Genomic DNA, 23,263 nt, shown 5'->3' on the forward strand with positions numbered 1-23,263 from the left:
CATTCAACCAAGCTCTCTGCAAGTACTTGATAAGAACTTTTACATAGACTTCTGCACCTTCCCTTATATATATTCTTCCTCTCTAGAACACTGTTGTACAAATTCCAGCCATCTAAACTCTAGTTAGATATGCCACCTGTGACTCAAACTTGACATATCTAGAGCAGAATATAGTATTTCCTTTTCAAATTCTCTCTTCCTTCTCTGTTCCCATGCTCAGATCGTGACATAATGCCACTGCCTAATCTCTCTGACAGCCTCTTCTCTTCCATATCCCTTTGACCACCCGCTTCAGTCAGTTTGTCTTTGACTATGTCTTTTTCCTGTTTATGACCATGGCAGCAATCTTAATTTCTTAATTGTTCTCAATTTTATGGTATCACAGCACTTTACTAACACTACTAATAGAGCACTTAATATTTTTATTACAATACAGTGCCTTGCTTCAATTAATAATTGTTAATTGCATGAAGGAATGAATGGGTATTGTGTTTGCATGTGCTTGACCTACTAGGCAGTCTGCTCATTTTGAGCAGGGACAATAAAATCCAAGGCACATCATTAGGTATTTAAAAATGTTTACTGAATGAATAATGACATTATGAGGTTACTAATTTTTTTTAACATAAACAGATCAGGTCCCCTGGAGTTGATATGTTATATCTTCATATCATGTTCAGTATTTCCCAATATACCTTAAACCGTTTTTGGGGAGGACAAGTCAGGGAAAGTCTATTTGCAAGTGTGCTGATATGGGGGACCATTGCATATGTGAGGCCATTTAGTTTTTTTAAAACAACAAGAACAATGAAAGCAAGAAATATTTGTACTGTCACCATGTTTAATTTTGCAGATTGTTCTTAGTTTTTCTTAAAATGCTGACTTTTGGAGTTAAGAAGTACATTAATGAATTAATAAGAATAAACAAAAGTAATTGTAGACATTTGTGCTATGCCAGAGATGTAAAATTTATTAGTGTGATCATGAAGAAGCTCCTCCGTTTCGAGAAAGATACCACCCAGCACTGGAAACAGAATTCCTGAAGCACCCAAAGAAAGAGAAACTTTAGTATGGAGGAGATGAAAAACTTTGGGAAGCCTGTAGCATCCACCTGTTCACATTGCCCTGGGTCACTGATATCTACCATATGGCCATCAAAAGTCTCTTGATTTCTTTTTGAGGGAGAGTTGTCAGTGATAACATCATCCTTGTTCCAACTTGGAAAGCAGAGTCAGTTAGTTGCAGGTAACGAGACAGGTGAACACGAAAGCTTCTGGGTTGACTCTTTCAGCATCAGGCATGGAGCAAAGCAGCCATCGCTCAGCAGCAGCTTGAGATGCAGGGCTCACAGCTGGGCTGGGTATAGGTTGTGAGGTTGATGGTCTCCAGGCACGGGGTGGGCTGGCAGGAGTTGAGCAGGAAGCAGGTGGGCACACAGGGCTGGGGAATGTGGCAGGGTGGGGGGCAGTTGTCACAGCAGGTTGGCTCCAGTAACCAAGTCGTGTGTGGGCAGGTGCTGGGCAGGCAGACTCCGCACCGGCAGCATCTGTCAGAGGAGCAGATGGTGGTGGCGGGGCCGGTGGGGACGCTGCAGCAGCAGGGGACACAGCAAGCCATGGCGCTGGGAATCTGTGTTTTTAATTGATTTGGTTGTAACTATAGATGAAACTTCTGAGTTGTGACTGTCTCTCCTTTCTTTGAGGCCCTTATATACCCTTCCCAGTGGGTGTTGGTCCAACCAGAAGGCTTCTTTCCTGGTTCTTGTTTATATTAGTGTACCCATTATCCTTTGATTGGTTTGACATTTAGATGCTTGTAAAGAGTCTGTATTCTCCTAATTAACATTTATTTGAGTTCCTTGCTAAATCGGCACTGATTACTCTTGCTATTTGTGACTGGAACACAAGCTTTATGATGTGTCACCAAAAACTTCTGCTATTATAATTCTGACACCGGCCTTGCTGGGAAATATTGCGTGATACTACACCTGTAGTATGTAGGTCTTATCTCTGGTGCTAGTCTAGTGTTCATTCTCTTTACCTTTATCTGTATCAGTTGTTCTGATGATGTTTTAAAAAGCTGAACTTAAGTTTAGTAACTTTTTTTTTTTTTTTTTTGCTTTGGGACTTTTAAAAAAATTACATAATTTTTTGTTGAGATGTAACTAGCACATAACATTGTGTTAGTTAAGTTTTGGGACTTTTGAAGATCAAACTTACATTAATATGAAGAAATATGCTATTGAGAAATATGGGCAGACTTTTAAAAAACACCTATTATTTCATTTTTGACTATACATATTTTATATTTATTTAAAAATTTGGACAGAATAGTAAAGTATAAAGAAAACTCACTCATAATCTTATCATCAAGAGAAATTCTGTATTCATACTTGTGTATATCCCTCTAGTCATTTTTTTTAATGTTTTTATTTATTTTTGAGACACAGAGAGACAGAGCATGAGCAGGGGAGGGGCAGAGAGAGAGGGAGACACAGAATCTGAAGCAGGCTCCAGGCTCTGAGCTGTCAGCACAGAGCTGGACGTGGGGCTCAAACTCACGGACCGTGAGATCATGACCTGAGCTGAAGTCGGACGCTTAACTGACTGAGCCACCCAGGCGCCCCTAGTCATTTTTTTTTAATACATTTGTTTATCACTTTAGTACTGGAATCATTTTACCTATGGTTCTATAACTTGCCTTTTTTCTTAAACATACATATTTTCATTATCTTGTATTCTTAAATATATTTGATAATGTTATTTAAAATTTTTTTTAATGTTTATTTATTCTTAAAGAGAGAGAGAGAGAGAGAGAGAGAGCATGAGCGAGGGAGGGGCAGAGCGAGAGAGGGACACAGAATCTGAAGCAGGCTCCAGGCTCTGAACTGTCAGCACAGAGCCCAATGCGGGGCTCGAACTCATAAACTGTGAGATCGTGACTTGAGCTGAAGTTGGATGCTTAACCGACTGAGCCAGCCAGGTGCCCGATAATGTTATTTTTAATATTTCCTAGCATTCATTATATAATTATACTTCAAAGTTACTTAAAATTTTTACATTATTAATAATTTGGGTTATTTTCAAGATGATAATTGTGGCAATAGTTAACAACTGTGGACCACATTAGGAGTCAGAATAGCTCTTTACTGGATCCAGTCCTTCTCATTGCCTTCCTTGTTATGCCAGATCATTCATTTTTTTAAAACCTTGTCTTTCTCCTTTTCAAAGTAAGGATCATAATATCTATATTCTTCCATTCAGAAGATTTTTGTCCATAGACAATCATAAAGTGCTATACAGAGATAAATTATTATCATCATTATCCAAGTAAGTTGCAGATCAGACAAACTCAAGGTAAGGAATAGGGGAAAAAAGCAGTCTAAAGAAGAAAAAAAATAGCTGCAGAAAAGTAAAAGAGCAACCTCACAGGAAGTAGCAAACATTTATCTGAAGGTTCACACCTACAGTTAGAGAAAACAGCTGGGATAGAAATTAATAAACTTCAAATTTTAACAAAGTTCTCTATGGCTCTGCTTGGAAGAAAGGATTTGCAATCTCTTTTGGTATCCCTGGACTTCACCCAGATTTATCTTTGAGTGAATACCTGCCAGATTTCTCACTCTTTTACTGAGGACTGATTTATATTTTCAGTATTTTTAAAATTTTGTTTTAAAACTTTTTTTTTAAGTTTATTTATTTATTTATTTATTTAGAGCATGTGTGCTAGGGAGGGGCAGAGACAGAGGGAGAGAGAGAATCCCAAGCAGGCTCCACACTGTCAGTGCAGAGCCCGATGTGGGGCTTGATCTCACAAGCCATGAGGTCATGACCTGAGCGAAACCAAGAATTGGGTCCTTAACCAACTGAGCCACCCTGGCACCCTTATATTTTCAGTATTTTAAAAATAATTTAATAAACATATATCCAGCAGTTCCCATATGCCAAACACTGTGGTAAATGTTGGATATAAGAGAGTGAACAAAATAGACATCATTCTTGGTCTCATGGAACTTGGAGTCTGATGGAAGGCTTATTGTGAATATATTATTATAAGCTACTGTTATTGTATGTTATGATAGGAAGGGCTCTAAAATCATAAAAATTATAAGCAAAAGGAAATTATTTTGACGTTTTAAGAAAAACATTGCAGAGAGGTTTGCAGTTTCTCACAGAAGTTCATGGCAAAAAGAGAGTGTTGTCTTACTTAGAATGCAATACTACTTTAAGTCAAGCTTATGAGGATAAAGAAATTGGTACTGTTCTGTGTAGAATGTTACGTTTCCATAATTATAAATAAGATTTAAAGTTATAGATTAGAAACTTATAAAATAAAAAGTTTATGATAAACTCATCTCTTTTATTGAAAAGACGTATAGTACTTTAATAAAATTTCTTTTCTTTGCCAATGGTCTAAGTGACCTGGGAATAACTATCCTTTATTTGTAAATTATGACTGTGAATCCTAGAGAGGTGAGCTAATTTGCCTTAGACGGTCTGGTGACTGACTTGTTAAAAGACTAAATATAGGACTTAATTGAGATTGAGCTACCTTTTTTGTGGTTTAAGTTTAGTATGTGTCAGAGATACTAAACATTCTATTTTTAGAAATAAAGGGTACCCTTTTCCTTTGAGCGAATGCAGGAAAAACATGGTTATTCTTGATGAGATAGATTTTCAAATTGCTGAAAGTCTACACACACACACACACACACACACACACACACACACACTTGCCCAGTTTTAATTATACCGTCTATAATCATTGGGGGTGTGGGGAAGGAAAAATTTTTCTCCCCTTGATGGTCCTTCAACTGACCGAAGAATTAGAGTTACATGAGACAGATTAACAGGAAAAAACACCAAAGTTTATTATGTACACACAGAAGCCCAATAATGGAATTGAGACCTAAAGAAATGACAAGGCAAGCAGTTTTTATACTTTTTAGACAAAGAGACAATATATGAGGAATTGATAGGTCAAAGAAAACTTAACTTTGGGAGCTTCAAATAGTAAGGAATTGTAAACAGACTTAGGACTGTGGTAGTAAATTAGTAAAAGGTAGCAAGGTTTCTTTATACAGCCTTCTCAGCTCTAAATTTCCTCTCTGGTGATAATAAGGATGTCTCTTTACTTCATTGTGCAGGGAGGGTACCTTTCCCATGAGAAATTTATTCCCTGCTTTCTCATGGACAGAGGAGGGTCTGAATGTGCTTGCATAGGCTGTTTCTTAAGTAATTTTTAGTTACAATAATCAGTATGCCAAGGTGGTGTTATGCCCAGAATTCGTGATCCCCAAAGACCACTAGGGAGCCGAGTCCGATGCAAAAGCAAAGAGCCTTTATTCGAGCTAGCTCGAGCTCAATCCTCTACCTGCACTGACGTAGCAGTGAGATACCAGGGAAAGAGAGCGAATTTCAAAAGGACAAAGGTTTTATTGGGGCCTAGGGGCAGTTGGTGAGGTAATGGCTATGGCCTCAGCCGATTGGCTGGGGAAGGGTCCTGGGGAAGGGTCCGAGTCCTGTTAGGCAGGTGGGGGGGGGGGTTACTCAAGGGGAGGAGGTGTGGTCAAGGGGAAGGACACAGAACAAGATGGAGTCGGCCGGCATAGGCCCGCCCTTTCATTCCCCCCCTTGTCATGTAGCTTAGGGACCCAATCATGGGACCGGCTGCATTTATGGTGACAAGGGGAACAGAGTTTGGAGGTTTACGCAAAGTTCTGGGAACCAAGTGTCCCTGGGGTGGCTCTGGGACGTCTGATTAAGTATTGTCCCCGAGCTGGTGTCTATGATCTGCCAGGTGACGTTTTGGGGGGCGTGGGGACTCCCGGCAGCATGAGCAATGACAAGCAGAGTTAACAGAGTTACCAATATTAGGTAGGTCGAATGCGCTATAGCTTGAGCTTGAGCGGGTTGTGTTGGTCCCGACTGATGGCCCATCGAGTGACAACGTCCTTCCGGATCGAGGAGGGGTCTGCTGGCTGAGCGTGGGTGTGATGGACCCAGGTCGCGATGCCATCTACCTTGGGAGCAGTGGGGGTTGTCAACACCACGATGTAGGGTCCCTTCCAGCGCGGCTCGAGAGTCTCTCGGTGGTGCCTCTTGACGTAGACCCAGTCTCCCGGCCTGTACTGATGAGATGTCGGGATCGGGTCAGCCTCGTAGATGGCACGGAGGCACGGCCAAATATCCTCGTGCGCCCTCTGGAGCCTGCTCAAGGGAAGAAAAAGTTCTTGATCTTTAAACTCAGCAATAAGTTCAGCTCGAAGGCTGGGAATAACAGGGGGTGGCCTGCCAAACATGATCTCGTAGGGAGTAAAACCCAGAGTGTAAGGAGTGTTTCTAACCCGGTAAAGGGCATACGGTAGGAGAGTCACCCAGTCCCCGCCAGTCTCCATGGTTGATTTGGTAAGGGTCTCTTTTAGGGTTTTATTCATTCTTTCTACCTGTCCTGAGCTCTGGGGCCTATAAGCACAATGTAATTTCCAGTTTGCCCCCACCGCCTTGGCTACTGCCTGTGTTACCTGCGAGATAAAAGCTGGTCCATTGTCTGATCCTACCATGGCAGGAAAACCATACCTGGGTAAGATGTCTTCTAGTAGCTTCTTAGCCACCGTCTGAGCCGTTTCATGCTTGGTTGGGTATGCCTCCACCCAGCCAGAGAAGGTGTCTGTAAATACCAGGTCCTCGTGTAGTGCCTCGTCGAAGATGGTGGGTGAATTTTTGAATCCCTGTAGCCGTGTCCAGGTGAGTTGCCCACTGTAGCCCTCCTCCGGATCATGCCACTCAAAGGCGAACAAGGGTTGGCTCTGGGGTGCCAACGGCAGACTGAAGAAGGCGTCCTTTAAATCTAGTACAGTATACCAGACCCTGGAGGGCGCCAAGGAGCTCAAGAGAGTATATGGGTTGGGAACAGTTGGGTGTATGTCCGCGACCCTCTTATTTACTTCCCGGAGGTCTTGTACCGGTCGGTAGTCATTTGTGTGAGGCTTTTTGACCGGCAGTAAGGGGGTGTTCCAGGCAGACTGGCAAGGAACTAGTACCCCTAGGCTTCGTAGTCTCTGGATGTGTGGCTGGATCCCCTTCCGGGCCTCCTGAGACAAGGGGTATTGTTTGATCCTTACCAGACTCTCTCCTGGCTTGAGCTCTACCAGGACTGGGGTCCTATGAGCTGCTAGTCCCATCCCCCCTGTCTCTGCCCAAACCGAGGGGAATTCTTGTAGCCATCTGTCTATATTATCCTCTCTCGGGAGTGCCTCCTGGTGGAGGAGGTATTCATCCTCCAGTTTCATGGTCAGGACCTGGATGGGGTGGCCCTTGCCATCGGTGACCTGAGGCCCCCCTTGTCTGAAAGTTATCTGAGTTCCAATCTTGGTCAGTAAGTCCTGTCCTAACAGCGGGTAGGGGCATTCTGGTATTACCATAAAGGAGTGGGATACCTGGCACGTTCCCAAATCTACTGTTCTTCGGGTAGTCCATGAATACTGGCTCATACCAGTTGCCCCTTGTACCCAGGACTTCTTGTTGGCTAGTTTTCCTTGTGGGGTACAGAGGACCAAATGTTGTGCTCCGGTGTCGACAAGGAAGTCAACAGGGGTCCCCTCCACTTTAAGAGTTACCCTGGGTTCGGGGAGAGGGTCCGAACCCCGACTCCCCTAATCACTTAGTTCATCTAGCTCTAGGACTTTTACTCGATCAGTCTTGCTTCCCTTCCTGCCGGCCCTTTTTGGACAATCTTGGGCCCAATGCCCTATCTCCTTGCAGTATGCACACTGATCCTTCTGCAGCCTCTGCTTCCCCCCCTTGGTGGTTCCTTTACCTTTTCTTGGGTCGTCTGCCAGCTGCCGGAGACGGCGGTCTCGTTCCTCGGGGAAGTCAGCAGTGGTAGCTAGTGGTATTCTGGCAAGGTCTCGAGTCTGCTTACTGCTGGCAGCCGCCATAGCGCGAGCCTACTTGTCCTCAGGGGGCTCCCGGTTATTATATACCTTTTCGGCTACCACCAGTAAGTCCTGCAGACTTTTTTCTCCTAGTCTATCTATTTTTTGTAATTTTCTCCTAATGTCTATGGCCGATTGGTTTACAAAGGCCATGATAACAGCTGCCTTGCTTTCCGGAGCCTCTGGATCCATGGGGGTATAGGTACGGAATGCCTCCATGATCCGTTCTAAAAAGGCAGCCGGAGAGTCATCTTTTCCCTGTTGTACATTTCCTACCTTGGCCAAATTGGTTGGCTTTCTAGCAGCCATTCGGAGACCCCCCATTAGAGTCTGGCGGTAGACCCGGAGCCTCTCCTTACCTTCTGCCGTGTTGAAATCCCACTGGGGCCGAGTTAAGGGGAAGGAGGCCTCTATCTGAGCCTGGTTGGTGGTGGGATTCCCGTCTGCGCCCGGAACTAGTTTTCGGGCCCCACTGAGTATTCTTTCTCTTTCTTCAGTAGTGAACAGGACCTGCAAAAGCTGCTGGCAATCATCCCACGTGGGCTGATGGGTAAAAAGAACAGTCTAATAAATCAATAAGCCCTGCCGGTTTCTCGGAAAACTTAGGATTCTGAGCTTTCCAATTGTAGAGGTCACTAGTGGCAAAAGGCCAATAGTGATGGGGCTGATTCCCCTCTGCGTCTGGGGGTCCGGTGGCTCGCAGGGGCAGAATAGTGGAGTCGGAGGCGGAGGCGGATTGCTCCCTCTGAGCCCTTTGTCTGGTAAAGGGCGGGCTTGCCCCTGGAGCGTTTCTGCCTCCCACTCTCGGAACAGCGTCTGCCTCCCCCGGAGTGGGAGGATGGTGTTCTTCCGGCATCCTAGAAGGGTTATACGGGGGAGGAAAAATTAATTCTTCTTCAGTACCCCCCTGTAGGACAGGGTAGAGGGGTGCTGAAGGCTGGGTAAGACTTTTCCTCTTCTCTGTCTCCTGCAAAGCAAGAATGGGTTTTGGCTCCAGAGGGAGCAGGGTTAGGAAGGGCTTAAGCCAAGAGGGTGGGTCTTCTACAAGGTCCTGCCAAGTGATAATGTAAGGGAGCTGATCAAGATGGCCCGTCTTAGGCTGAGAGATGATACTCCTGACTCGGTGGATGGTAGGGAGGTCGAAGGTCCCCTCTGGTGGCCATCCGACATTGAAAGTTGGCCACTCGCTAGAACAAAAAAACTGCAACCGACCCTTTCGGACTTCCATACTGAGGTTGTTAGCTCTTCCCCTCACATCCTTAAAGTGATCAATCATAATACTTAGAGGAGTAGTCTGAGTCTGTCCCATAACGTCCGTCCAGTAAGTCCACAGAACAAAACAGAGAAACACAAAAACAGACAAACAGAGGGCCCCTAGAAAGTCTTCCAACTCCATGGAAGCAAAACTGAGAGCTAGCTTAGACATTTGAGGGGATTCCACGTCCCTCCAAAACCGATGAGGGGATTCCACATCCCTCCAAAGACGACGGCCTCACGCCGACCAGCGGGAGCGACCCGCCTCGTCTCAGACCTTTGAGGGGATTCCACGTCCCTCCAGAAGGGAGAATCGGAACGTCTTCCGAAACTCCTGGCCCGTGGTCCTCCAGTGCGTCCACTTAGACCGCGTCAGGCACTACCAGAATTCCAGAAATGAGCTCACACAGAAAAGACAGAACAAACAGACAGACACTAATCGTGGCCAGTCAGGCTCTCCGGGTCGGGGGTCCCTCGGGGGTCTTGGGGATCCCGGACGAGCCCCCAAATGTTATGCCCAGAATTCGTGATCCCCAAAGACCACTAGGGAGCCGAGTCCGATGCAAAGGCAAAGAGCCTTTATTCGAGCTAGCTCGAGCTCAATCCCCTACCTGCACCAACGCAGCGGTGAGATACCAGGGAAAGAGAGCGAATTTCAAAAGGACAAAGGTTTTATTGGGGCCTAGGGGCAGTTGGTGAGGTAATGGCTATGGCCTCAGCCGATTGGCTGGGGAAGGGTCCTGGGGAAGGGTCCGAGTCCTGTTAGGCAGGTGGGGGGGGGGTACTCAAGGGGAGGAGGTGTGGTCAAGGTGAAGGACACAGAACAAGATGGAGTCGGCCGGCGTAGGCCCGCCCTTTCAGTGGCACATTTTGGGGTGGCTTGCCCTTGACCCCTACAGGGCTGTCTGTGATAGTGAAGACATAAACTAAAGGTTGATAATAAAAAGAAACAAAATATGATTGTTAGTTTCTTGCTTCAGAACTTTTTGCTTGGAGGTTTCAGGCTTGAAACCCTTTGCTTAAGGAGCCCCAACCTCAGAAGTCTTTGTATTTCTTCTCTCCTCATCCTCTCCTCCTCTTCTCCCCATCTTCAGTGCTTTCAATTCATGATGAGTTAGTAAGGTGCTGTTCTGTCTGGAGCAGCCACTCCCCACCTCTCCTGCCTGGTCATCTTTTAACACTTAGCCTGGATAGCTTGGTGGCTTTCCATAACTATCCCTCACCCTGACGCTGAATCACCAAATCTGGGTTTTAGTTACTCTTTCTGTGTGCTTGCATGCTGTGCTGCTCACATCTCAGTCACAGCAGGAACCACATGGCATCATAAATATACCCATCCGCCATATGTAGGCCACATGTATTGTGATTGCAGTAACTTGTCTGTTTCCCTCACCAGATCTGAGAGAAACTTGAGAGCACTCAAGGTAATAACATTTCTTTTATCTTTACATCCTTAGCACGGATATGATGCCTGGCACAAGGGAAGCACTCATGAAATATTGGCCAAATGAATGAGTGAATGAACGAAATCACTTGTTGGCAGTATTCTAGGTTGTGCCCCATGTACCCCATGGCTGCTAAATTCTGTTCATTTAAACCACTGATGAGCCTATAAGATCCTGTGAGCAATCTCATTCTTGAGGGACTGACACGCACACTAAGGGTATTTAGAAACATGTTTATTTATTTAAAAATGTTTTTTTAAATGTTTGTTTATTTTTTGAGAGAGAGAGCATGAGCAGGGGAGGAGCAGAGGAAGAGGGAGAGAGAGAATCCCAAGCAGGCTCCACACTGTCAGCCTGGACCCGGATGCAGGGCTCAAACCCACAAACTGTGAGATCATGACCTGAGCTGAAGTTGGATGCTCAACTGACTGAGCCACCCAGTGCCCCTAGAAACTTGTATATTTATAGGCACTTGCTGCTTCCCTTCCCTGCCTTTTTCTTTTTCACAAATATTCTTTTAGTTTTAGATCAGTACTTTTCAGATTTTGACTTGTGCCTTTATATATTAATGATACTTATATACATTATACATGCATCATACATACATACATCGTAATATGTGTTGTATATGTATTCTATGTGTGTTATCTTTCTAAGGCAGGGCAAAGGATAATCTGCTTAAGATAAAATGAAGTAGGCTGGTAAAAAGAAGTATAGTTAAGTCATAGATTAAATCATGTTTAATCAAGTTTTTAGCTCCAGTTCTCAGCCCATTTCCTAAAGAGTTTTGGCATTCTGTTGATGGTGGCCAGTAGAAATATATTCCTAGTGCCCTGCTACTGGAGTTGACCACTTAAGTTTTCTCTAAGGGAAATGAAGTTGAAATTGATAGGCCTACTAAGTGACTCGGTCTTAGAACTGAATACCTGCCACTTTTAATCTGTGAGCCACTAGATCCTTTTCTGTTAAAATTGGATGTGATGATTTTGCTAAAGATTCTTACATTTTATATTTCTCTTGCATGTTGTAAGTTGAGGCCATAACTGTCAGTTCAGCTTCTGGTCCTTAGAGTTGGAGGCTCTGTGATATGGCAGAAAGAATAGGGCTTTAAAATCAGACATACGAGGAGCTGAATTCTGGCTTTCTTACTAAGTAACTTTGAGAATGTTGAGTAACTCTTACAGCTTCATTTTTCTCATCTATTAGCGATGTTTTAAGGATTGTGTGAGTTAATAATGTGATTTCCTCAGCAAAATGTAGGTTAAGTAAATGTTGGCTCACTTCAAATTGCATTTGTCTGAGGAAAAGAGGAGAATGGAAAAGCTAACCAGTTTGAAGTTAGCAGCCTAGAAGCTAGCTAGTTCCAGTCATTCTTTTAGAAGATTGTTCTGTTTTTTTTTTTTTTTTGTTAAATAAAATAATCATCTTATCTTTACCTTTTTTTTTTAAATTAAGGAAATATACCAAAAACTCTAACATAAACAAGCAACATATCTTGCCAGAGAAATAAAGTTTATTGGAAAACCCATCAAGAATTTTTTTTTTACTCTGAAAATATCCACTATAAGAAATGGGATCCAAGAAGCAACATGACCAAGAAAATATAGTCTGGGTTCTTACAGATTTCAATAGAATTTCAATAATAGATGATGTTCACCTGCCCAAATGAACCAAATGGTTATTCAGGCAAATAACCATAAAGAAATTCTTGATTTTCTTTCCATTAAAATCAAAGGTAGGTTTTCCATGTCTGGGCCATCTGGTCTGCCTCAACATCATGATCAACTACTGAGGCAAATGAATATTGAGTAGACAGCTTCTGGGTTCTTCATTGTCAGGCACAGAGCAAAGCAGCCATCGCTCAGCAGCAGCTTGAGATGCAGGGCTCACAGCTGGGCTGGGTATAGGTTGTGAGGTTGATGGTCTCCAGGCACGGGGTGGGCTGGCAGGAGTTGAGCAGGAAGCAGGTGGGCACACAGGGCTGGGGAATGTGGCAGGGTGGGGGGCAGTTGTCACAGCAGGTTGGCTCCAGTAACCAAGTCGTGTGTGGGCAGGTGCTGGGCAGGCAGACTCCGCACCGGCAGCATCTGTCAGAGGAGCAGATGGTGGTGGCGGGGCCGGTGGGGACGCTGCAGCAGCAGGGGACACAGCAAGCCATGGCGCTGGGAATCTGGTTTGCTTTTGGTTTCTTGGAAAGATGAGGTTTCTGAGATACAAATGTCTCCTCTTGCTTTGGGGCTCTTATATATGGTCCTCAGTGGGTGTTGGTCCAACCAGAAGGCTTCCTGTCATTTTTGTTTATCCCACCCCTCTTCACTAAGATTCTCTAATCAGTTTGGTATTTACTTGTCCATTAAGAGTCGTGCCCTTACTAAGATACATCATGTTTTTGACTCATTGACTTGTCACTTTTGTCATAAGATGATTGCATTTTATCTTCACAGGGTCTTGGAATGCCAAACCTTACATGAAATATGGATAATCAGTCTGAGTGACTGAATTCAGCTATAGTTTCAGAGGCTGTATTCTTTTCCTTGTTTTTCTCCCCCTTAATTTAAAATAATATGCATAACATACAATTTTTAATTACTAATACCAGAACATACAACTCAAATGGTTAATTGGACCATTTTCTCAGTGAAGTCAACAAGGACATGACACTTATAGATGAATGTTGCATATGACGATATGAATCTCAGACATAGTTACCTTGTTTATTGAGGATAGAATTCAGGTTCTATTGAGCAAGCAGGGTGACAGCCAAAATGGAATACGATGAAACCCCTTTTCATTATTTTTAATCTATAATGAGTCTTAAAAGGTTGTATTATTCTATGTTTTTTTTTAAAAACAGTTTTTATTCTCAAAGCTATGCCAATCTTGTAGTGAGTTAAAATGTAAATTCACTGGGAAGAAAGATCCACCCAGCTGCTGGCTTTTTTTAAAAAAGTTTTTAATGTTTATTTATTTTTTAGAGAGAGAGAGAGACAGACAGACAGAATGTGAGTGGGGGAGGGGAAGAGAGAGAGGGAGACACCCCATCTGAAGCAGGCTCCAGGCTCTGAGCTGTCAGCACAGAGTCTGATGCAGGGCTCAAACTCAGGAACCCTGAGATCATGACCTGAGCCAAAGTCAGCCTTTTAACCAGCTGAGCCACCCAGGCGCCCCTCAGCTGCTGAGTTTTGTTAAATGTACCATTAAAAGAAATCACCTCACCTTCATTCATTTTCAAACTAATGCTTCATTTAAAATAAGTTGAACCAAGAACAAAAAGGAGAAGTCATAAGATTTATAAAACAACAGTGGGTTCTGGGAGGGTATCTGATCTGATGTGGTTTAGAACTATAGGAGTCCTTATTTTCACTGACTTATTCCCTACTCTGCATGATTATTTGTTTTCATATCTTGGGTCTTCAATTAGGTTGTAAATTCCTTTGAGGGATGCCTTATACAACATTCTTCACCTCGGTTGGCCTTGATCTGCTGTACTGTAGGATGACAGGTGAGGAAGTTGGACTGAATAATTATCTCTAGTGTGTAATATCCTGATTCCAGCATCTTCACATACTTCCTTCCCCTTGATCAGCACAAAACTATTCAGCCAGTAGAATCTAAATTATGTAATTCGTTGGATGGCAAATTGTTGTTGAGTAAACACGAAGGACAGATTCTTTCCTGGGGTGTTTCTGAGGGGACATGACTGAAAACCAACTTGGCCTGTTTAGTAGAGAAGAAACCTGGCTGAAGCAAATCAGTGGGAAATACTCATTGGGAAATGAATACTCAGTGGGAAATGTCATTGGTAAATAAGCCTCACGCATTTCATGAGAAGAAGAACCTGTTAGTGAAGTTGGCTTGGTTTTTGCTTAAATATGGATATGTATCACAAAGCATATCAAGTGAAAATGAAGGTTAGCGCCTCCAAGGCACTTTACATCTCTCTGGGTGTGGCCACACTGTTCCTTGCAGTGTCCTTCCCCGATTCTGTACTTCTCAAATCCTGCTCATTCCTCAAGCATCAACTCCAGTATCTCCTTCGCGTGAACCTTTAGGTGGTTCTTCTAGATGTTTTCATCCTTTGCTTTCACAAAGTGTGTCTCCTATCTCTTCATTTAGACCTCATTTCAGTCTGTTATGTATTATGGTTCATCATTTATTTGTCTTCCTCACTCCAGTGTGCAAACTCTGAAAAAGTGGGGATTGTGTCTTCATCTTCTTAGTCTCTGTAAAGCACCTAGGTGAGTGCCTGGAACACAGTAGGCGCTTGATAAATGTGTATGGAATTGGGTTAAATTACAGATTAGAAGGAAAAAAAAACCTATGTATTTATTTTTAGAATTACCTCTTATAATAACAATTGACATAAGCAGAGCGATTTCATCTGTGAAGTGCTTTACAGATGTCGAAACAGTTTTACATTCAGAGCTTCACCTAAACGAGTAATGAAAAAAGTGTGGCTCAGCTCAGTCTTTGGGGTCTCTTCAGTGAGTATGTTGATGTTTCTCAGAATCTTTATTTTAAAAAAATTTTTATTTTTATTTTTAGAGAGAGAGAGAAAATGCTCACGCACGTGCACGTTGGGGGTAGGGTCAGAGGGACAGAGAGAGAGGTTTTTTTTTTTAATTTTTAATGTTTATTTATTTTGAGAGGGAGACAGAAAGTGAATGGGGGAGGGCAGAGAGAGAGGGAGACACAGAACCTGAAGCAGGCTCCAGGCTCTGCACAGAGTCCGATGCAGGGCTGGAACTCACGAACCATGAGAACGTGACCTGAGCTGAAGTTGACGCTTAACCAACTGAGCCACTCAGGTGCCCCAAGAGAGAGAGAATCTTAAGCAAGTTCCATGCTGAGCATGGGGCCCGATGAAGGGCTCAATCCCACAACCCTGGGATCATGACCTGAGTTGAAATCAAAAGTCAGATGCTTAACCGACTGAGCCACCTGGGTGTGCCTCTCAGAATCTTCAAAAGAAGGTGTGTGAGGTAGTTACTTAAAGAGGCAGGGAAAACATTAAAATTAAAAGTAGGTGCTGACCTTGGAATTGAAAATGACTTTAAGCTTAGAGCTTAATATATTTTACTATTTAGGCAATTTTTGTCAGGTGTTTACATATCCTTGTGAGGCCTTCTTTTGCCTATGAGATTTATGTTGATGTCATCTGCTGGACATATTTATAGGTTTATCATGTGCACACGTGTCAAGAGTTGTTTGGCAATTATATCACTGAGACAGCATATGGTTTGGGGCACAGTGGTGTTTGTTTATTTTTAAAGTGAGGAGGTCCATGACAGCATTTACTCAACTTCTCACTGGAAACCATCATTCAGAACATTGAACGATTCTGCAAAGCTGAAGGCACAGGCTCAGAACATTTTCTTCCAGAGCTGCTTCTTTTTTTTTTTTTTAATGTTTATTTATTTTTGAGAGACAGAGAGAGACAGCGTGAATGGGGGAGGAGCAGCAAGAGAGGGAGATACAGAATCTGAAGCAGGCTCCAGGCTCCGAGCTGTCAACACAGAGCCTGAAGTGGGGCTTGAACTCACGAACCATGAGATCATGACCTGAGCTGAAGTTGGAAGCTCAACCAAGGGCCACCCTCTTCCAGAGCTTCTAATTAAAGACCATTTGCTGAGCGTCTCTTAAGGACTGTGATGGTCCATCAGGGTGACGTGGCCAGGCTCTTGGAAATCTCTTTGGCTAGCAGCGCAGTGCTCCACACTCACAGGGCTGGACACAGGTTGTGACAGAGATCCCACTCAGGTTTGGAGCAGGGTGGCCCCTGCTGAGCAGCCAACATGATGGCACGTAGGAGTCAGGCACACAGCAGGGTGGGGGGCAGGTGTCACAGCAGGTGGGCTGAAGGAGGCTGATGGCGTGTGGGCAGGTGCTGGGCAGGCCGACTCCGCAGCATTTGTCAGAGGAGCAGGTGGTGGTGGCGGGGCCGGTGGGGACGCTGCTGCGGCAGCCTTGGAGACAAGACTCACAGCCAGACATTTTGGTGCAAAGGAAGATCTTGTACAAAGCTGTCTTCTCTGAGTCTTTTATATCCACCAGAAGCCTCAGGGAACACGGCTTCTGTCCACCAGAATGTTTCCCTGTTGTTGTTTGTATAATCCCATACAAATAACTCACTGACTTATTTACCAGATGCGAGAGGAGCTCTCCTTCAGTTTTATTTGGTTGTGTTGCGACATTCAAACGTGCTTTCTGTTGCAGTTTCAAAGTGGTACCAGCATAGGCTCTCCACTTAACTCCATCACGGGTAAATACTTCAGGGTCTCTTCTGCATTTCCTCTTTTTTACCGACCAGAATTTGTCCTTACAAATGATCACTGCTGAGTGTAAAGAATCAAGAGTGATTTCTCTGAGAAGTAAGAAATGATCCTTCTCAAAATGTGTGATCTGGATGTATTTGTGAAGTCAAAACCTGTGGTGGGACTTTTTCCCTACCAGAGTCACCTTGCTATCTTTTCGAGGATGTGAAGATGTAAATGAATACTGAAGATAGAAAACATGATCTTGACTGGGAAGTTCAGAGGCTGCTAGATGTTTTCTGTACCGATCTGCTGCATTGTCTATGTATGCAATTATGTATAAACATTTAAATAAGCTCTCAGTTTTACAGAGGACATTGGCTTTTTTAACCAGAATCCTGAACATGTTAAAACATAGGTTCATAAGACTATGTATGGTCTGAAAAATGAGCTTGCATCTCTTTGCAAAACAGCATGAAAAGTTCTTTCTTTTCAGAATGACCAAACTGCTGACCTGCCTATTTCATTTTTCAATAGTCACCTTTTACCATTTTTAAAATTCCTTCCACTTTAATTCAGTGATAGTGTTAACATGTCATGGCCAAAGCTAGTACATAACTACAGTAAAGGATACTGGTCAGCAAATCCATTCATTATAAGCCAAATATTTATTCAGTCTCTAATATAGTCTGAAGAGTGTGGTAGAGTCTGAAGAGTGTCGAGCCTGGGTGGCTTAGTCGGTTGAGTGTCTGACTTCAGCTCAGGTCATGATATCACAGTCTGTGGGTTCAAGCCCCGCGTCGGGCTCTGGGCTGACAGCTCAGAGCCCAGAGCCTCCTTCGGATTCTGTGTCTCCCTCTCTGTCTCTCTGCCCCTCCCTCTCTCTCTCTCTCTCTCTCTCTCAATAAATAAATAAACATTAAAAAAAAAAAAGTGTGGTAGAGATAGAAAAAGAGAAGGCATGGTGCCTGTCCTCCAGGAGTGCTTGGTCTAATGGAAAAGGTTAGAAATCCCTTTGCGTATGATTTAAATGATGTACAATTAAATTACAAGACTAGTAATGGGAGGAGTTCTGGAGTTAGGTTTGAATCCCTTATAAGGTACATGTTGTGAGACCTAGATCAAGTGATTTGAGCTTTGGTTTTCAACCACAAATTTCGGTTTTCAACCACAGAAATATTCACCTGCTGTAGTCTTATTGCAAGCACTGAATAAAAATTAAATGAGAATTGCTTATGCAAATCATTCAGCCTTGTGTGTGGCGTGGTAGAGTTCTCTCATCAGTGAAGTTTCTCCCTTGGGTGCTGTTAGAACGCCCACAAGAGGAAATACAGCGTAGAGGCTTAGTGATCAGAGACGCCTGCCTGGAGGGTTTGGAGTAAATTGTTTTGACCAGACAAAGCTTAGAAAAGAGGTAAGTGCCTTTGCGCAAGGAAAACAGTGACTTCTGTAGCACTGTTCTGGCCCTGTGCTCTGTCCCTGCCCCGGGTAGGGTTGGCCACGCCTCTTGTGCTTTGATTGCACCCCTTCACTACCCATAAAACTTGGCTGCAGTTTTTGTACACATGTTGGTTCTTAACTAGAATGTACTCTCCTTCAAAGCAGAGGCAATGTCTTATTTTTCTTGGTTTCTGCAGTGCCTAACCCTGGGGCCTGGGTCATGGAAGAGAGTCTCGGGACTGGAACACATAGAATGAAATGTTTGAGGAAGAAAGGTTGGAAAACAATGACAGCTAGCATTTATAAAAATGCTTCTGTGTCAAGTTTTGTCAGGAAAACAAGCAAACAAGAAAACCTCACAAAAAGTGTTTCAACAGAGAGCATTTGAGGGCGGGGGCTTGGTTAAATAGGTATCGGAGGACTGAAAAAGCCAAAAAGGAAAACTGAGGTAACAAACACAAGAAACAGGCTACCAGCCTTTAGGCCTGGGAACAGAGAGAAGAGGTTGGGGGTGACGACTCAGGTACGTGGGAGAGTGGGCCTGCAGAGCTGGGTGCAGACCCCAGGGGTTGCCCAGCCGGTGCTCAGAGGAGGGGTCCCAGGGGGCCTTCGTGGGTGGGGGGCCGGAGTCACCCGCTGGTGCTGGTGTTCCTGAGGAGGTGCCATGATGCTGTTTTTGAAGCCTGGAAAGAAGCTGGAGACTAGAATCCACTGTAGCTGCCGACAAAGGACTGTTGCTGGGGCCACAAGACCCTCTCTTCCTCAGGCCTTGTAGGCTCCTTCCAGCGCCCTCTATTGGTGGAATCTACTAGAAAATCAGGTGAGGGATGTAAGAGTCCTCACCCCAGTATCACAGAGTATAAAAAGATGTTCCTAGAGGTTGACAGTAGGCACACACTGTTCTAAGGGCTGCACGTGTTTTAATTAATTTAATCTTCCCTACAGTTTTAGGAGATGTATACTTTTTTAAAACTTGTTTTTAAATTAAAATACAGGTAACACATAGTGTTACATTAGTTTTCAGGCATACAACATAGTGATTTGACAAATCTGTACTTAAGGCTGTGCTCACCACAGTGTAGTCCCCACTTGTCACCGTACAACGCTATTACAACACCATTGACTATATTCCCTGTGCTGTACCTCCCATCCCCATGTGAACCGGAAGCCTGTACCTCCCACCCCCTTCACCCCTTTTGTCTACCCCCCACCCCCTCCGCTCTGGAAATCACCACTTCTCTGTATTTATGGATCTGTTTCTGGTACATACTTTTTAGAAATTAGCTTTTTATTTTTGAATAAGTTTAGATCCACAGAAAGTTTGCAAAGACTGTACAGCGTTCCTATCTACCCCTCACTCAATTTCCCTGAATGGTAGTATCTTTACAACATCATTGTGCATTTGTCACAACTAGGAAGCCAACATTGGTAACTTGCTGTTAATTAAATTTCAGACGTTATTCAGATATCACTAGTGTTTTTTCCACTAACGTCCTTTTTCTGTTCCAGGATCCAGTCTGAGATCCCACATTACATTTTGTCTTCACACCCCCTTAGTTCCCTCTGGCCGGTGACAGTTTTCTCTCAGCCTTTTGTAGTTTTTCACAACCTGAACTGTACTGCTTAGGTAGGGTAAGAGGTAATTTTAATCTTTTTATTTTTTTTAAGTAAAAGAAATTTTTTTTTTTTACATCTTATGTATTTTTTTATTTTTTATTTTTTTAAATTATTTTTTTTAATTTTTTTTTCAACGTTTATTTATTTTTGAGACAGAGAGAGACAGAGCATGAACAGGGGAGGGGCAGAGAGAGAGGAAGACACAGAATTAGAAGCAGGCTCCAGGCTCTGAGCCATCAGCCCAGAGCCCGATGCGGGGCTCGAACTCATGGACCACGAGATCGTGACCTGAGCTGAAGTCAGACGCTTAACCGACTGAGCCACCCAGGCGCCCCAACATCTTATGTATTTTTGAGAGAGAGAGAGCACAAGTGGGGGAGAGGCAGAGAAAGAGGGAGACACAGAATCCGAAGCAAGCTCCAGGCTCTGAGCTGTCAGCAAACTGTCAGATCATGACCTGAGCTGAAGTCAGATGCCTAACAAACTGAGCCACCCAGGGGCCCAGAGCTAGTTTTAATCTTATTTGATGGTTGAGGAGCCTGAGGCAGGGAGAAGTTAGATGACATGACCAAGGACACCTAACTAGTAAGTGATAGAGGTACGATTTAAAGCAAGACAGTCTGGTTGCAGAGACTCCTGTCTTGACTGTCATAGAGGGGGCATTGCTCTGATAAGAGTGGAGGCCTCACATTGTCCCAAGATTAGTAGCAGGTAAGATTTGGTAGAAAAGACTATATCAGGTTATTGAGGGTCTCGACAGCCACACTGAAGAGTTTAGCCTTGATTCAGTAAAAAACAACAACAACCAAAAAACAACTTGAGTTTCCCAGAGTTTTGAGCAATTCAATTTAACCAATATTTATAGAGAGATAGAAGCCTGGTCTGACAGGGATAGTTTGGATGAAGGGAGAGGCACAGGATTATTGAGCCAAGATTAACTAGGAGGCTGTGATCAGGGGTCTGGTGATCAGTGTCTAAATTAGGTCACCGTCAGTGAGGATGGAAAGGAAGGCCTGTAGGCCAGCAACAATTTGAAAGAAAAATGAAATGACTTGGTTTTCGGTTCTATTATCAAGGATGAACAATTATTAACTTTACAGGTAGGTTTTCACCATGAACTAGGTTACTGAAACCTGAAAATGTGTTATGTTGCCAAACGTTCTGCATTTCAATGCAAGGTTAATGACCCAGTCAATACTCCTCCCCACCACCTGCTGAGGTTGCTAATCAGTATTTACAGTCTGACTTAAAAAAAAGATGATTTGTTTTCACTTTAGAAACATAAACATTTTTTTCTAGACTTACTGTAGACACTCATTTTGTCTTCAACTATAATCACCCCAGAGAAAGCTGAGTTACTACACACAACCAAATACACAGTGTAGAGAGATAGTAGACAGTGTACTGTTAAGAGGCATATACTTTCTTCTGATAAAGAGAGCCACATGCAATCATATTTCTCTTGGACATACTGCTGTCTGCAAAGGAGGTGTGTGCTTTGGTGTAGCGGGAAGAGAAGCGACTTTTAGATTTGGGCAGTTTCAGGTTTAATCCCTCCCTCTGTCACTTACTATTTGTGCAACTTTTGTAAGTCCCTTCCGCGGTTTGTTTTCTCTCCTGTAAAGTGGAGACAATGAAGGTAGCTACCTGTCAGTGTTTTTTCTTAGAAATGAATGAAATAGTGTGCGTGAAGCACATATTAGAATGGCCAGTAGATATTCACCAAATGTTAGTTCTTAGGAGTAAAAACAGCAAAAGTGGTAAGGTGGGATGGGGTTGGTTAGTGGCATGGAGTACTTGTTACTCGCTTCTGGATAACCTAGAACCATAGACAAGCTGGAAGTGTCTTTAGAGTGTGTCTGGTCAGCCAGCCCATTTTACTGATTTAAGACCTGAGACCCACAGAGCTCAAGTGACTGGCTCTGGGCCACAGAGGCAGCTCAAGTGCAGAGCCACACATCTCCTGGGTTATATCTGGGGCTTTTTAACTAGTGCCAAGGGTCTTTGAATGCCTGAAGATCCGCAGTGGTAGTACTAGGACACTCACAGTTATTTCCAGTATTAAAAATTAAGTCTAAATATTTATCCCTTACAATCGTGTATAAAAACCTTAAGCTTTGATTTTGACTAAAAAAGAGGTAACTTGGTTATTTTAAACCTAAAATTCTCTCTGATGCTTATAAATGTATTTATGAACAAACATGAATTATTATGTTAAAAAGTTACATGGGAAAAGTAATGTTTTTCAAGAAATAAAAGGATGTCTTTTGGTGAGAAAGCTGGAAACCATCATGTGGCAGTAATGGTGAGCATCTCTCACCATCCAGAGTGCAGCTGTTGACATGTTAGGTCATTTGACTCTCACAACAATCCTGAGACATAAACAGGGACAAGAGTATTATTTCTGCTGTGACAACAAGGAAACTGAGGCAGAGAGGGAAGTAAATGGCTCAAAGGCCCAAGGCAAGTCCAAGAATATATACGAGATTGCACTTTGGGTACTTTCTGTAAAAACCTTACGTACTTGGATTTTTCCAGGACAACAGGGAGATGAATTAATACATGATATGGTCATCATATAAGTTTTGTTCTAAGAGGAACAGAATTGTGTGCCTATTTCTGGTGGATGGAGAATACTGCACTTCAGCCTGATATTTTCAGTTTATTTCAATGCCATGATATAATATGTCACTTAGGCTAGTAAACTTCTAAAGATAATTCTGACTAATGTAAACCAATTCTCACTTGAGGGAGCAAGGAATACCCAATAAATGCTAGTATTTTTTCAGAATTGATTTTTCTAGAAGACAGCATATATCAAAATGAATATATATTCCTTCCCAGATTGCATTGCATGTTGAGCTTAGAATTTCACCAGTGATGAGTTAAGGAGTCAGAATTATTTCTACATGACAGCAAAGTGACCAATTTGTTTAGTCAGTTAAGGAAGAAAGAAAAATCAATTTCAGGGGCAAACATTTAAAAAATATTACATTAATCTTCAGTTTCCAGTGTAGGGCTTGGTATAGTGAGTGGCTTGTCTTCAAAAAACACCTATTGAGTAAAATGACCTAGTGAATTTTTTACTTTTCAGCGTGTCACAAAGAGCCAGTATCTAATTATTCAGTGATTCTGCCACACGTGCTCTCCTTCTGCTGGTGTAAATCGTGGATATGTTGATCTGCTGTTCAGGTTCAGCTAGGCATTCCACTTCCCCTAAGAGGAAACATGAGAGTAAATCATCACAAGGCCATATTTGCTAAGCCAGAATAAAGTTTATTAAGGAATAGTCAAAATGGTTATTTCTCAAAGAGCAG

At 43.2% G+C, this 23,263-nt stretch overlaps 3 protein-coding genes across 3 annotated transcripts; all 3 read right to left on the reverse strand.

Annotated features, from left to right (window-relative positions):
* Nucleotides 1-1,195: 1,195 nt before the first annotated feature.
* Nucleotides 1,196-1,852, reverse strand: LOC125926523 (keratin-associated protein 3-3). Its single transcript, XM_049636028.1, has one exon. It carries the CDS (start codon nt 1,615-1,617, stop codon nt 1,321-1,323), a length of 297 nt encoding a protein of 98 aa, XP_049491985.1. The 5' UTR covers nt 1,618-1,852; the 3' UTR covers nt 1,196-1,320.
* Nucleotides 1,853-5,890: 4,038 nt separating this feature from the next.
* Nucleotides 5,891-9,164, reverse strand: LOC125927672 (uncharacterized). Its single transcript, XM_049638165.1, is given in 3 exon segments — nt 5,891-6,209; nt 7,140-8,498; nt 8,500-9,164. Coding segments are annotated over 3 exon segments (2,343 nt in total).
* A 3,162-nt stretch (nt 9,165-12,326) lies between these two features.
* LOC125927632 (keratin-associated protein 3-3) lies at nt 12,327-13,199 on the reverse strand. Its single transcript, XM_049638128.1, has one exon. It carries the CDS (start codon nt 12,791-12,793, stop codon nt 12,497-12,499), a length of 297 nt encoding a protein of 98 aa, XP_049494085.1. The 5' UTR covers nt 12,794-13,199; the 3' UTR covers nt 12,327-12,496.
* Nucleotides 13,200-23,263: the final 10,064 nt, after the last annotated feature.

Source organism: Panthera uncia, chromosome E1 (genome assembly GCF_023721935.1).
Source record: "Panthera uncia isolate 11264 chromosome E1, Puncia_PCG_1.0, whole genome shotgun sequence".
NCBI classification, from domain to species: domain Eukaryota; kingdom Metazoa; phylum Chordata; class Mammalia; order Carnivora; family Felidae; genus Panthera; species Panthera uncia.

Bases quoted from the DNA above. Each gene is read 5' to 3' on its own strand.
- LOC125926523 (XM_049636028.1), bottom strand. From the start codon at position 1,617: ATGGCTTGCTGTGTCCCCTGCTGCTGCAGCGTCCCCACCGGCCCCGCC.
- LOC125927632 (XM_049638128.1), bottom strand. From the start codon at position 12,793: ATGGCTTGCTGTGTCCCCTGCTGCTGCAGCGTCCCCACCGGCCCCGCC.